At 41.5% G+C, this 14,341-nt stretch overlaps 1 protein-coding gene across 3 annotated transcripts in view; it reads right to left on the bottom strand.

The window, feature by feature from the left end:
- Positions 1-14,341, bottom strand: part of MOB2 (MOB kinase activator 2) — a 109,169-nt gene that overhangs the window by 27,806 nt on the left and 67,022 nt on the right. Inside the window, exon 1 of one of the 3 annotated variants that reach the window (XM_005522354.3) lies at positions 1,753-1,925. The exons of the other annotated variants lie outside the window; for them this stretch is intronic. Coding sequence (XP_005522411.1) covers positions 1,753-1,862 — 110 coding nt within the window. The 5' untranslated portion in view covers positions 1,863-1,925. Of the gene's footprint in view, positions 1-1,752; positions 1,926-14,341 lie in introns of those variants that run through there. 3 annotated transcript variants of the gene reach the window in all.

Below are 14,341 nucleotides of genomic sequence, written 5' to 3'. Positions count from 1 at the left end.
TTACAGAACAAAGCAAGATGATGTAACACACATAAGATCAGATAAGGCATCTGAAGTAGATTCTAGGGGAGAAATAAGAGAACCAGTCTGGCATCTAAAGTTTTTGTGACTTCACACTGCTCTCTAACCACAAACAAAAGGAGATAACACAGAACAAAAAGACACATTAAAAGAACACTCATCTACAAAATAGTAATCATTCCTATCTAGTAACAGCTCAACAAAATAAAGTTATGCTATTAATTATTGAGTTCAAAGCATTTCATGTGTGACAATGTTCTCCTGCTTTCACAATAGCTTTATAGTAAACATCGAAAATAAATCTCGGAAGAAAAGCAAAATTATGCGCTATTTCTGCACGTATGCCAGTAAGAGGAGAAAGAGGTTAATGTTCCACTTCTTAGAAAGTGTGTGCTGCACAAATTAAAAAGATATGTTTCACTGCTAAATCACAGAACTTACCTATACTTTAAAATAAATCGCTATAGATACTTAACAAAAGGTTTGGCAATCCTTCCCTACAGAGGCACCCATCTATTTACATCTGGGAGAGCTGCCAATAGAACAGCTACCAAAAACTTCTAAAGGTTCACATCGTGAATAGCAAGTCTCTGGCCAAAGGATTTTATGATATGACCAGCTGTGTAACACCATATTGAATTATAGACACGCTGCCCCACAAAAATGCAAAGAAGGGACATTAAACTTGTTAAAAAGCTGAAAAAAAAAACCTCAGTTCTTTAAATTAACGTTTTCTAGGGTTAAGTATTTTTAACAGGGAAGAAAAAAAACCAACCAACTACACTACAGGACTTTTTTTAAAGAGCAAATCTAAGCAGCTGTTCCCACCGAGGCTGCTTCAAGCCCAGCGAACTCCTCTAGCTGAAGCCCCAGCCAGAGCTCAGCCGCTTTGTGATCAGAACACCCTGCTTTAATAAATGGCTCCCTTAAACTCGCTCGGGGAGAGACATGAGTCAACAGAGGAAGAGAGGGATAATGTTTCTGTTGACAAACATTTAACAATTGGCAACAGACAGTAGGAAACGGGGACGAACGAAAGCTTGCCAAATAAAGTTATGCTGGAGGAACAAGGCTCCTTTTTGGAGCAGCACTGCAACTCTCCACAGATTCCACAAGAATATCTGAACACAACCAAAATAAAAAAGCTGCAGTTGTTGAAGAACGAGGCTCCTAATCCTAATGTTTGTGGTGACGTTTTTCCCTGCCAACCAGAACGGGTCAGAACTCCTCCGAATAAAACTACCGCACATCCTTTGCCAAAGAGTCTGGTTTTGGTCTCAGCAATCATCCACGTTTCACTGTTCACACAAGCCCTTCTGAGCTGCATGAGCAATTTTTCCCCCTCATCTTACATTTCTGTAGAAAACTTGCCAAAGCATATGTAGCATCTTGGTCAGAATCCTTACTGAGGCAATCCAGGACGTTCGCTGTCTGCTTACGTCTTGGAAAGCCAGTTCTCATGAAAGCACAAACAAGACCCGACTGCCGTATTAAGGGTGAACAAACGTTCCTCTCCAAGCGCTTACTGCTGTTCCAACTTCCAGCCTCCCCGATCGCTACACAAGATCCAGAGGGAGCCAAAAGCAGCCTCCCTCCTTCCTGCAGAGAGCAGCGGGGCTCAGGAGCGCCCGTCGCCCCGGCCGGAGTTTTCACTCGAGCTCCAGCTCCCTCCTCTCCCGGGATGCCCCGTGGGCAGCCCGGCGCCACGGCCACCGCCGGCCCCGTCCTTACCGCAGCACTTTGCCCACCGCCTGCAGGACCATCTTGCAGCTTAATCCGGGCTTGGGACTTTGGGCGAGCACGGGCCGTTCACCGGGGAGGCTGCAGTGATCCCCCACCATGGTAGGGCGGTGCGGAGCGGAGCGGCGCTCGGCCCGGGCTCCCCGCCGCTGTCCCGGCCGCCCGCCCCCGCCGGCCCCGCCAATGGCGCTGGGGGCGGGCGGGGCCGCGGGTCCTCCGCCCGCCCCGCCCCGAACCGGCCCGAGCAGGGCCCGGCCCCGAACCGGCCCGAGCAGGGCCCGGCACCGCCCCCGCACCCCTCAGCGCTGCGGCCGCACGGGCAGCGCGGCCCGGCCGCGTTCCGCACCCCCGGGCGGTGGCGGCACGGCGGAGCGCGGCTGCCAGCACCGACAGTACCATCCTCTGCCCCTTTTCTAGGCAGCCGGACAATAAGCAAGGCAAAGTAGGACGGCTCCTGACGGAGCAGGACACGGGGCAAACGTCCTGCTTTGCTGTCTGCACTACGGGCCCCGTCCGTAATGGGGCCAGGGCTGGACTCCCGGTGAGAAAAGGGAATAACGACGCCTTTTATGAGCAAGGCTTTGCATTGCTCTCGGTGCTCTGTGTGACAAGCAAGGGCATGGGCTACCAGAGCTACAGGCAGGCTTACATATCACATGGCAGCCCAGGAATGACATCCAGACTTTATCAGAGACATTTAAACAGAGGAAGGGTGAAGAAGAATAAGGCTATAAACAGCAAGAGATGGATGACTTGCCATTATGACCAGAGTTAAGAGCAAGCACTTAAGTTAAGCAGTGTCCCCAAACACAAGGTCCATTGTGACTCACATTCAGTTTTGCCTGGATAAATCACTTGGATATGCGTTTTCCTAACAGACCTTAGAAAGGCACTGTGTGTCCAATTCCTTAGCTATACCAGGTAAAAACCAGTCTACACCCTTTTTGGACAGGCAGCTCTGCCCACATGTTGCAGTTGTAGCATTTAGAGCCCGATCACCACAAAAAATGTGGCAGGTGTGGCATAATGTGACCTAGAACAGAAAGTCTTGAGGACGTTACTTATTCTGACACACCAAAGCCTGGCCCATGACATCTCAGCAAAAACAGTGGGTTTGCCGCTTTATGTACACCTGCAAGACTGGCTGCAATCAGAAGGCGCAATTCTCCATTCAGGGTAAAGCCAAGTGTTCCAGTTTGTGTACTGAACAGGCATCTTCCCCTGTGAACAGAAGACAAACAGGCTTGTTGAATTCAGCTTAGCACAGTGACATTGCTGCTGATGCTGCCACCAACCTGGCATCATCTGGTCAAAGCAGGGGGGAATGTGGCTGCTGTTTGCACAGCCCCAAGAAACCACAGCCCCACGATGCAACCTGAAGGAAAAATGTGCTGCTGCTCAGCCCCAAAGCATCTACCCAGGCAGGGGTGTTTGTCAGCTACGCACTTTTAGTTGCATGTCCAAGTTAGGCCTCCTCAGCCTTGTGAAGCAGGAGGTATTTTGATTCCCACTGTACAAGCAATCCACTTAAGATGGAGTTTTAATGACTTCACTGATAGCACACAGGAAGCCTGCAGCTGAACACAGCTCAGTTTTCCACAGTGAATCCTGGTGCTTCATACCGGAGATAATCCAACCTGTGAAAAATCTAATGCTCTGTCAACCCTTTCCCCAAGTATGAGCAACTTGTGACAGTAACATTGCAAAGCAAGACTCCTGGCAAATGGAAGAAGGGCACCTGCCAAAAAGGCAGCTGCCCTCGCTTTGTCCACTAGTGCAATCTGCACAGAGAGAATTTAGCTTGTTAAAGAACCCCCTTAAAAACAACAAACCTGTGATATAAAGCAGCTTAAGTTTTATTAAAAGTCTGTCTATCCAAAGTAAATTAAAGAAAGAATCCAGGGGTAAAACCAAAATAAATACAGCTCTGTGGTATTACAGTTGTATTAGGAAAGTTAGCCTCTCCATGACTCCGAATGCAAAACAGTCGCTCTTCAGACACGGAGGTACAGTGGTTTTACGCAGGTTAGGAACTGATCCTCTTCTGGTAAAACCAAAATATTGATTGAAACAACTTTCAAACCTGGTCACTTTTTACTTTGATGCAAATAAATGGCCTATTTCTCTCTTCTGCTAGCTTCCACATCAACCCAGCATTTTCCTTTCCTTAGCCATATGTCTCCATGGCACTCTTTCCAGCCTTTCCCCACCTACCACTTTTCCTCTATTCAAGCAGTGTCCTCTGTTTGGATCAACTACATGCTACAGTTTACCTGTAATACAGATTTTATGCAAATTGAGGGAAAATTCAGCATCTCTAAGTCAATTTTAAATGCTTCAAGATAATAAAAATCACATCATTATAGGAAGCACAACTTAGGCACACACATTTTATTTATGTCACCAACATAAATAATTTAAACCACATGTGCAATACAGATTCTTACAGCTTTGACAAGATTTAGAACACACGGTGCAGACACAAATGGGTTTATTTTTGAGCTGCTTCATACAGAAAGAAGAGTACTCCATCTACAAGGAGTGTTTATTTGAACACAGCTGCTGCTCTGATCTCCACCTATGCATATTCTGAAGGATGCATATCTACACTTCCTTAAGGGTGTGTCTACAGCCATCTGAAATCCTGCCTATTTACATTCATCAGAAGCCTCTTTTTCACTTGCTTCCTCAACATCCTCTGCATATAACAACTGTTGCATCTGATCTTAGCCCAATTGTGCTTCGGCACCGGTGAACTGCTTCTAGCATGTGCCTTCCCCACCAGACAGGCAGTGATGTGTATTGAAATCATCACTAAAGGTTAACAGAAATACCTGTGAATGGACCTACAAAACAGCTTCACCACTCTCATTGGATCTACAGACACATCAGCAAAACAGTGACATCACCAAAGGCACAGAGGAAGGGCACAGCAGGGAAGAGGGGGGCGCTGGGAAGAAGGGAGCCCCATTTCTCCTCACTTACACATGACATGTGCTAGCAGCACACTGACGGAAAGCTTTCTACAGTGATCCCAACTACCAAGCTAAGGAATGATATTTATAAATGTTATGAATAATGCTTTGTATTTATAATGCTGTTATAAACAGCACTTAACCATTATATACTTATTTGCCCCTTTTACCGTTCCATAAAAAGTACATGTAAAGCAGCCACCACAGGGATGTATACTGGTACTTGGAGGTTGGCAAAGAAAGCAAGTTGTATTCAACCCAGACAAACAAACGTCAAGGCAGAAAAAAAAAAAAAAAAGGTACAATTCAGCATTTATATGCATAGAAATGAAGCCTTGTAACGTCAGACTATAAAGTCCTGTTTTAAATTAAGCTTAAGTTTATTGTGTGTCCCTGCCTGACATATAACATTTCAATTTTGCAAGCTCATGAGCCCTTTTGTTTGTCTTCAGTGTGCCCTGATACCACCTAGCCAAGTACCCTTTCCAGTTACCTCGAAGGGTACTCCCAGGTGTCTGGAACCATTGAAAATCAACAATGAGAACATTTTATCCTTTAGCTTGCCTCTAAGCTGTATTTATACTGAGATTACATTTGCTCTCCATTTTGTCATTCTCACACAGCAGCAGATGGCACAAGCAGCTCTGCTCAGTATCAACACTACAGGCATGGATTTGGGACAGAAGACAGCCTGAAAACAAGTTGTCTCAGTCTCAAAAAGCAGTCTGGAATGGTCAGAGAGAAGGGGGAAATTTATTTTAAAGGTCCACTCTTGAGACAATAGCAGGAGCAATAGGTCTTCCTGGCCACACAGAGTGTTGTGATACAAGCCTTATCAAAGTGGCCACACACAGTGCAAAAAGTTTGTGCACAAAGACTGAGCTTAAAAGCAGCACATTTTTAAGTGACAAGGTGCCTACATTTGCTGCTTTACTGAAAACTCTGAAAACAATGACAAGTCAGTGTCTATCCTGCAATCATCTTTGGCTTCATCAATACTGTGGGGTGTTTTTTTCTACAATGGGCAGAGAGCAAAAAAATGGTACACAATATTCTCACTTCATCCATAACATGAGAAAATCATTTGCAGCAAGAAAAGCAAATTAGCTCAAAAAAATCAGTAAAGCTCCACTAGGAACTCAAAAAAAATATATTAAGGGTTTTTGGAAAGGATGCACAAAATGAGAAGAACCAAGTGTTCATCAAATACCACTTTACTTACTAAAAAAAAAAAATAAAGAGCAAAGGAAAAGGAAAGAGTGCTGCTGTAAGTATCAAACAGAGAAATCGTGATCTTAAAGGTATCGTATTTCTGACAAGTGTGTAGGTGCATCTATTGTTCTAAAATCCCAAATGTCAAGTTCAACAAGTGTGTATGGATGAGAAATGAAGAACATGAATGTGTTGAAGGAAGCAGCAATAAAAGCAGCTCATCAAGAGATACTCAACTGTACCAGCACAGAACTAATACCTGAGCACTATTAATAAAGGATGGGATAATCACACTCAGACTCTACATGAAGAGGTAATTTGAAATAGAAAACAGAATTCATTTTTATCACCTGCATTTCAGCCAGTCCTCCTGAGTCAGTCCACCTAAAATGACAGAAGCCCTCTGAAAACACACTGAAAGGACATTTGTTTCCTCTGCAGCTGTTCAGGCAAGTATGTGGCAAATACATTCCGAGTCAAAGAATTGCCATGGAGCTGGAGCGAAACATCAGATTCAGACATCGGTTTGTAGAAATCCTGAAAATGTACCACTATTTATAAAAATAATTTATCTTATTGTTATTCTGAATCCTATGCAAGTTCTAATGTTACTTCATTCTGCTTAAAGCTTCCCCCACTTTCAGCTGCAAAGGTTCTTTGCTTTATGTACTAAGTTTTTGTACACCATCCTATAGCACCCTGTTTCAGTGAGGATGAAGCAGTCCCTCTACAGAACCTTTCCAACAGAGTTCATTCTAGTGGAGCAAAACACCACTATGACACAGCCTCAGGAGGCAGAGGGTTTCCCTCATTCCAATTTGCAAAACAATATACTTGGCACTACTATATACAGGAATAACAAACTGGAAAATATTTGCAAATAAAGAGCTCAAATCCATCATCCTCATAAACTGTCTTCCATTGAGACAAAGTGTGCTTAGCAGAAGCCTAGTAATAGCTCCAGGTAACACTGGGGCTGGAGTGATGTGTAACATCTCTCTCAGCAAGGGTGAAATCCCTTTTTTTCCTTTCTGTGGGGAAAAAAGTGAGAAGGAAACACAAACATCTGAAGGTGTGCCAGTGAAGCTAATCCATTTATCATTTTGACTGCCCAAAGATGTCTTTCAACACATGCATCTCACCAAGTCAAAGGAAGAAGCCTTATTAAGCAGAGTACCTGCTGATGGGCTGCATGGGTGCTTATGGGACATTATAAGGATTGAGATGCTGAATTTCTACCATTGCAGCTGCTGTTAGCTCCTTCCCAGAGATAAAACTAGTGACAATTTAATCTCACATTTTACCTTTTTTTTTTTTTCTTGCGCTAATTGTAAAGTTTAGCTAGGCTGCACTCCAGGGAAGCATTAATGCAATATGCATTTGATACAGAAAAGCTAAAATGAAAGACTCCTTTTTTTTTCCTCCCCCAAATACACTGGACCTCAAGCTTCATATAAAGAGGTAAAACTTCTAAAACTTGGCTAAGAAGTTCTCCCCAGGGATTGTTTAACATATTCAGAACTACTTGCTACATATATACAGAACTCTCCCTGTAAATTTTACAACACAACTACTGTTTCTACAGCCTTGGGTAAATATGGCATAGAAAATAAAATCCTAATTGCAAATTGGCTCAAAACTCTAGGCTAAGGAGTCAAAGGTGTAATCAGCACAGGAAAGGAGGGTATCTGTGGCAGCACTGTTATTGGTCAGGACTATCTATGCTTGGGTGGGAAAGGCACAGAAGGAAAAAGGGGAGATGCTGGGAGTGAACTTGCAGCATTTTCCCAGACAGATGGAGAGACACCAAAGGAATAAAAGTTTCCCTCTTTTTTGGACTTAAGAATGGCCTCATTTCAGTACAGTAAATTATTTTATCTGGTAATGTCACATTTAGATGACAGCACATGGAAAAAAACAATTAATGAAATCAACATGAAATTTATTCTATGAGATTTTTCCCCAGGCATGCCTGCATTACAAAATATAATACAAAGAGCTTACATTATGTAATGAGAAAGTATTTGTTGTAATTCCTGGCATTTACAGAATAACTCCTTAGCTACTACTTCTGAAGAGCAGGGCCACAAAATCCAGACGTCACAAAATTAACTTGGTTCACACCCAGACCAGTGCACATTTGCATTCCACACTCAATACAGAGGTGCTTCATCCAAGCTAATTTGATTTCTTAATACTGCTCAGGCCCAGCACAGATCAGAGCAACAAGAGGCCAGCACAGATTTAGCCATGGAAACAATGTCATAAAGTTCCTAACCTACAACCTGAAATAGTTTTAATTTATTATCTTGGTGAAGAACTTTCCAGCAGGCGTTTAGCAAATGCATGAGTACAAGCAGGGCTTGCACTGGGGAGCTCAGCCCAGAGGAGGGGCCCTTCCCAGCTGGGCAGTAAAACCTGTCTGGTCAGTGTGCGTGCGAAAGCGAGTGCTGGAGATGGACACTGGGATTCACACATACACACACACACACACCTCCCAAGGCTTGGGCACAGCTCACATTACACTGCTGCGTTCCAAAACACTCGGGGAAGTAAAAACGTGGAGATCTTGCCTATGAGGAATCCTCAAACCTCACATGCTGCTGAGTATTTCAAGGCATGTGAAAACATTAACAGTTCTTATTCAGCATGTTAAATGAGAGAGCTGCAAATTTACTGGGAAAAAACCTTGAAGTTGTATAGGACAATTCCTGACACCTGGCTATAGCAAAAATCTTGTACACAAGAGCCCACAACACCCTCACAGCAGAGTCTTGCCTGTGCCTGCAAAAGAGCTCTGATGCATGAGGGGCATATATACTTCTGCAGCTATGGCCACACAGGACTGCACAGCATGAGTAGCCTGCTTGGTGTTTTCCTAAAACTTCTTACACAAATAGTTTTCACAGCCAGTTTCCATGCTCTGATTTTCTGAAGAAAAAAACAGCTTCAGAGCTATTCATTTACCCATTTGATTTGAATACTTTGATGGCATAGAAGTTCCAGCGTTTCACAAAACCCAACATGATCATATGGTCTTGAGACCAATCATCTCCTACAAATTCTGGACAGATTTGGACAAAGAGTGGCAGAAGAATACAATATAAGGTTAAGGCTAGCATACATGTTTTTTCAGGCTCTGCACTAATATATTCTGGAAGCACACTGGCCTAGTTTAATGAGGAGCTGGTAGAATAAAAAAAGCTTGTGTACACAGGATTGTTGGGGTGTTTCATGTTCATTGTTTCTAACTAACATTTCTTCAAAAGCAAGCTAAGCCACAGAGGGAAATTATGGCATTAGTAAAAAAAAAACCAAAGAAACACCCAAAAGAGGAAAATTCATGGAAAATATAACTTCTTTATCCAAAGATAATACAAAACAGAAGTAGTACTTGAATTATCTCAAACCATCACAAGTTTTCATTTTAGGCTCAGAATATTTGAAAGCTGTTTTTTTTAAAAAAAACCTCCTGGAAGCATACAGAGGTCATGAAAGGGTCTACTTATAAAAGAATTGCCTTCCAAACTGCTATACACTGCTGTATTAGAGGCTTTTCTGATGCTGTCTTGCTTAAAATCTTCAGTTTGCCTAGAATTTGTTCTATGGCTACATTTACACCTTTTTCCCCACAGTCCATTACAACTCTTGAATGGATTCTTATTTACTAGGAAACAAAAGCACTGGCTGACAGAAGAGCTTGGCTTTTCTGGTTAGACAAGATTGCCATTTGTCATGTTTCAGTAATGCAGTAAGAAAATTAGCCTTGCCTGCTCTCAGACAAAAGAAAAGTCACACTTAAGGTATTGGACAGAAACTGAGGAAAGGATACTACTGTGTCTACCAAGACTATTCTGTATGAACTTTGTCAAATATGTCCCTTGCCCAGTTCCACAGCTAAAACCAAAGAAATCTATAATCTACACTTTGCATTTCTTGCTTTGCACACTTTTCCTAAACTGCTTGCTTTCAGGATTTTGTCAATATCAATATGTACTAAGACTACAGGATCAATGGGTAATTATGTCAAACATGGTAATTCCTACTTAGCTACTGAGAAATCCCATTACTGTGAACATGGCAAAGACATCTGCAAATGCTTGATGAAAATTGCTTCATGAATTGGAAGATGCATGGAAGCTGCAGTGTTACTGCAAGGATGCACAGGCAGGTAAGGGATATAGACATATATATATATAGATATTCATTTTATATATATCTATATATATATAATTTTTTTACCTAAATTCAGTGCTAACACAGTACCTAAAGCATTTTCACATTTTTCTAGGCTTCTCACTGGGGAGGTGAAAGTGAACACTAGAAGATGTATTCATCCTGCATCTTGAGCTACTTCTACACTTGGAAGGAACATTATGTGTATCAAGGAAATGTGCTCCAACGCACAGTAAGTGAACCTTTCCCTTTCAACGTTCTGCTCTAAAAATTGTTTGAAACTGGGGAAAATACACTGTGTTCTACTGTGCAAATAGCAACTTCACTGTATAATTATAGTGCATTTTGCTGAGAATTGCATCATGACTAGAATACTACCAAGAGGGCAAACATTTAACCACTATTCTTAGTATGTTAGAAAATTTTTCCCACATTACATAAACATGTACACACCCAGACTTAGGCAGCACCATCAATCTTTTTATTGTTTTTACTTTAGTAAAGCAACAACTATTTTTTCATTCAGTAGTTTAATTTTTATTAATTTTATAAAACCAGTATTTAACTTTCTCCTTCAGCTTTCTTCACAGTTATTCTTCCCTTGTCTTTATCACAGTTGCCTAAACTTTCTGTACTGGCATGCTGATTTTAAAAAAATCCTTAAAACTTCATTAAAAGAATTAACTTCTAAATGTGTATTGAACAGAAGAAAAGTGTCAAGGAGATTCTCCTGATGTTTTGTTAAAATGAATGTATGCACAGCTGACAAAAGCATAAATAGGATGTATTAACAGGATCGCACATACTAACCAGAAGTAGCAAAACTAAAACATAGCAGATTATTGAAAACATCATCAAAGCTTTACAAGCTCTTCCATATGTTGACCAGGAATATGAACCATGCAAAATTCCTCTGAACAGATTCAGCCTTATATAATTTTAATTCTAGACATATCTCTGAAAAAGAGTCAGAGAGTTCAGGGTAACCACACTTGAGCAGGTCACATTAAAAGAAGAGACAACAGCTAGGAATTTAGCAGCTCAAAAGCTAACATTGGTATACTGAGTCCATATTCAAATATCTGATTGATGATATGTGAGAATTCAGTGTTTCATTTTTTGGTCTAAAAGGTCCTAAAATACAGAATATATTCTGCTCTCAAACGGTCCCCTACAGGTTTAGTGCTAAAACAAAAAGGGCATGGTATTCTAACTCTACAAGGTAAAACAAATTCCTTATTTTCTTCCCAATACATGTTCCATTTTTATACAAAGAACAAATGGTCAACTAAATGAAAATCTTGAAAATAATTATTTTATCATAAAACAATATAATTCTTGGTTTAACGATACAACATTTGAAACATTGCTACTACTGTTTCTGAATGTAGTAAAATATTTTATTCTACAAATTAGACTTTGTTTTGTTTGCATATGCAAATATTCATTCTTGCATATTTGGAACCTAACCAGAGCTATACTGCTTGTATGGCAATTCTTGTATGAGGGAACTTGTTTCTTGTCTTCCCCTATGAACAAATTCATAAAGAAAATTATAAAAATCCACCTAGCTGAAGTCAGTATTCATATCCACCACAAGGTGCATGCACATCAAAACATACAACAGACAAAAGTAATACCACTGAGAAGTCACATCCTGCTGCCAATCCAGGCAGGGACAGACACCCACTGCCCTGTAACCCCAGGCCTCTCCACAGCCCATCAGATCCTTTTTCTGTGCCTGATGGAAAAGGGAAGGTCCAGGGCAGAGAAGGTCCAGTGTTAAAGGAAGACATTTACTTCCCACACCAAAGAGAAGGAACGAGTAACTATGCTTCACTGTCCAAGGATTCAGACAGTCCTTTGGAAAACAAGCCTCCTCAGATAAAACTTTATCTTTTAAACAGCCAGGTGGAGAAGGAATGATGTCGCATGGATTCAGCTGTTAGCAACAAGCAGGTAATGCACAGCTCCTCTGATCTTTCACCTCACATGGCTGTTGCTTTGTCTTCACCAATAATGGCTTGTTGGGGGACAGTAGTTTTAAAGACAAGACAAAATGTGCAAGACTTCCTATAGAGACAATATCTGTCAGGTATAATCAGCATTGCATGCCCCTTCTTTGGGTTGAGTTGATCTGTTTTAACCTTGTAGATAAAAGTCAAAAGTTGTGTCCCCACTATGGTTTTTACCGCATACATATCCCTAATTACTTCACAATGAAAATGGACATTTTTTTGATTGAAGACGGTATTTGCCTACACAAATACAGCAAGTTAGCGAAGAGCTGCTACTGCAGACACAGCACTTCTGAGGAAACCTGTGCTCTGCACACACATTTAAAGTCACCTCTCACCCATGCCTCTGAGCTGTCCAAGTAAAACAAGCTATACTGGTAAAATTAACACATTTTGCCAAGAAGTACACTTGACTTTGTTCCAGTGCAGGTGTACTCTCAAAAACCTTCTTCATACCCCAACCAACAACGCCAGAAGACATTTGGAGCAGTGACAAGACTTACACAGGTAACGCCCAACTTTTCCACCCAGTGATTCACATGTTTCCTCCGGTGGGATGCCAGGCTCCTACACCACAGAACCTACCCAGTGCTTCCCTGAAAAGCCTGATTTACTGGGATTGCACAAATCGAAGGTACTGCACGTGCAGGGGATGATGCAGCCACCTACCTGCTGCAGCCCAGGCAGGGCGGCTGCCCCACGCCCAGAGGTTCTTTCCAGGGGCCTTGGGGGAAGCAGGGGCAATTAGGTCCAGGCCACAGAATGAGCTCCCAAACTCAGGGATGCTCGGATACACTTTATGCCAGCACATCACAGCAACCAAAGCAGTTCTGGGGTCAGAACCAGCCTTCAGTTCTTGTCTGCCTTCCATCTAGTTACCCCTGTAGTGAACCCAAAGCTTCATTAGCTCAAAGCACACCTCCCAAAAAGGCTTCAGTTTGTGTATTTGACAAAGAAGAAAAATCTGTTATTTTTCAGTAATTTGTTTCAATGGCTGACCACATCCATTGTTAAGCCACACATCCTTTGAATATTTAAAACCTCCTTAACATCCGTATTTCCAATTATGATTGCCATCCTTTCTCTGTTACAGCTTTCTTCTAACTTCATTAGTTAGATATTATATTCACCTCTTGACCTTCTGAGTAATTAACAAAAAAATCTCCTTATGCCTCATTATTATAAAACTTTTTTTCCAGTCCTTAAATACTGCAGGTCTTTTCCACCTTTCTAATTTGAATGAAGGTATCAAAGTGCCTACTCAAAACAGTGCAAGTGTAACTGCTCAAAAGATCTGGAGCTCTTCTAAAATCTTAATAGGGATGAACAAGTACACAAAAATTCATCTGGATCTCCATTCCCCCCAAAAATTAACTTGTTGCAATTTTGAAAGGTTTTGAGTTTCTAACTTTTAGAAGTTCAGAGAATATTTGCATTTTAAGTCAACAGAAAGAATGCTACTTCTCATTATTTCATCAAGGAAAGAAAAAGCTATTAAATCATCAATTCATTTACATTATCCAGAGAGAAGAGCTATAACTCTTGTTTTATAAATATTTAATCAGGTTAGTAACAATTAGAATCATTTCATCCCACATGTGTTATGCTACCTTTGATTAAAAACCTCAAGGAAGCAAAAAAAAGGTTGTTTTTCTTGTAATCCCTTTTTTTCCCCCCTTTCTCACCCACAACCACAGGGATGGAAGCTACAGCATGGTCATTCAAAATTAGGTTGTAAGAAACAGAGAGCGCACATCAAAAATGTTATATCCTCCTTCCACATAAAATTATCATTGTGCTGCTTCCACTGTAATCCTTGAATACCCTTGAGCAGTTACTGATTTGAGCCAAATTATCTGACCCAAGGGATAGTGTAGAAGGAGCTGAGAACATGATACAGCCTAAAACTTGAATGAGTTGTGTCTTATCATCTTCTAATGTAACCATTAGTGTGGAAATCCACTCAGTTCCACTTCACTGCCCACTGTCTCCACTACTTTCCTTATTCTTCCTTTCTTCTACTCAGGGAAAATGCCTTGTCCCATCCCTTACAAGGAACATAATCAGAGAGCAGCAGTGAGGGAACCCAAAGTAAGTTGTGCCCCCTGATTCCTTCAATACTGTCCTTCATTTCACTTAAAAAAAAAATGCTACTTTAACATATAGAACACAGGAAAGATAACCAACCATACCTGAACT

The sequence above is a fragment of the Pseudopodoces humilis genome, chromosome 7, assembly GCF_049639895.1.
Source record: "Pseudopodoces humilis isolate 2021_Gansu_Grassland_sample_001 chromosome 7, ASM4963989v1, whole genome shotgun sequence".
NCBI classification, from domain to species: domain Eukaryota; kingdom Metazoa; phylum Chordata; class Aves; order Passeriformes; family Paridae; genus Pseudopodoces; species Pseudopodoces humilis.
The sequence above is the reverse complement of the archived record's forward strand: the minus strand, read 5'-3'. Positions and strand labels throughout refer to the sequence as shown.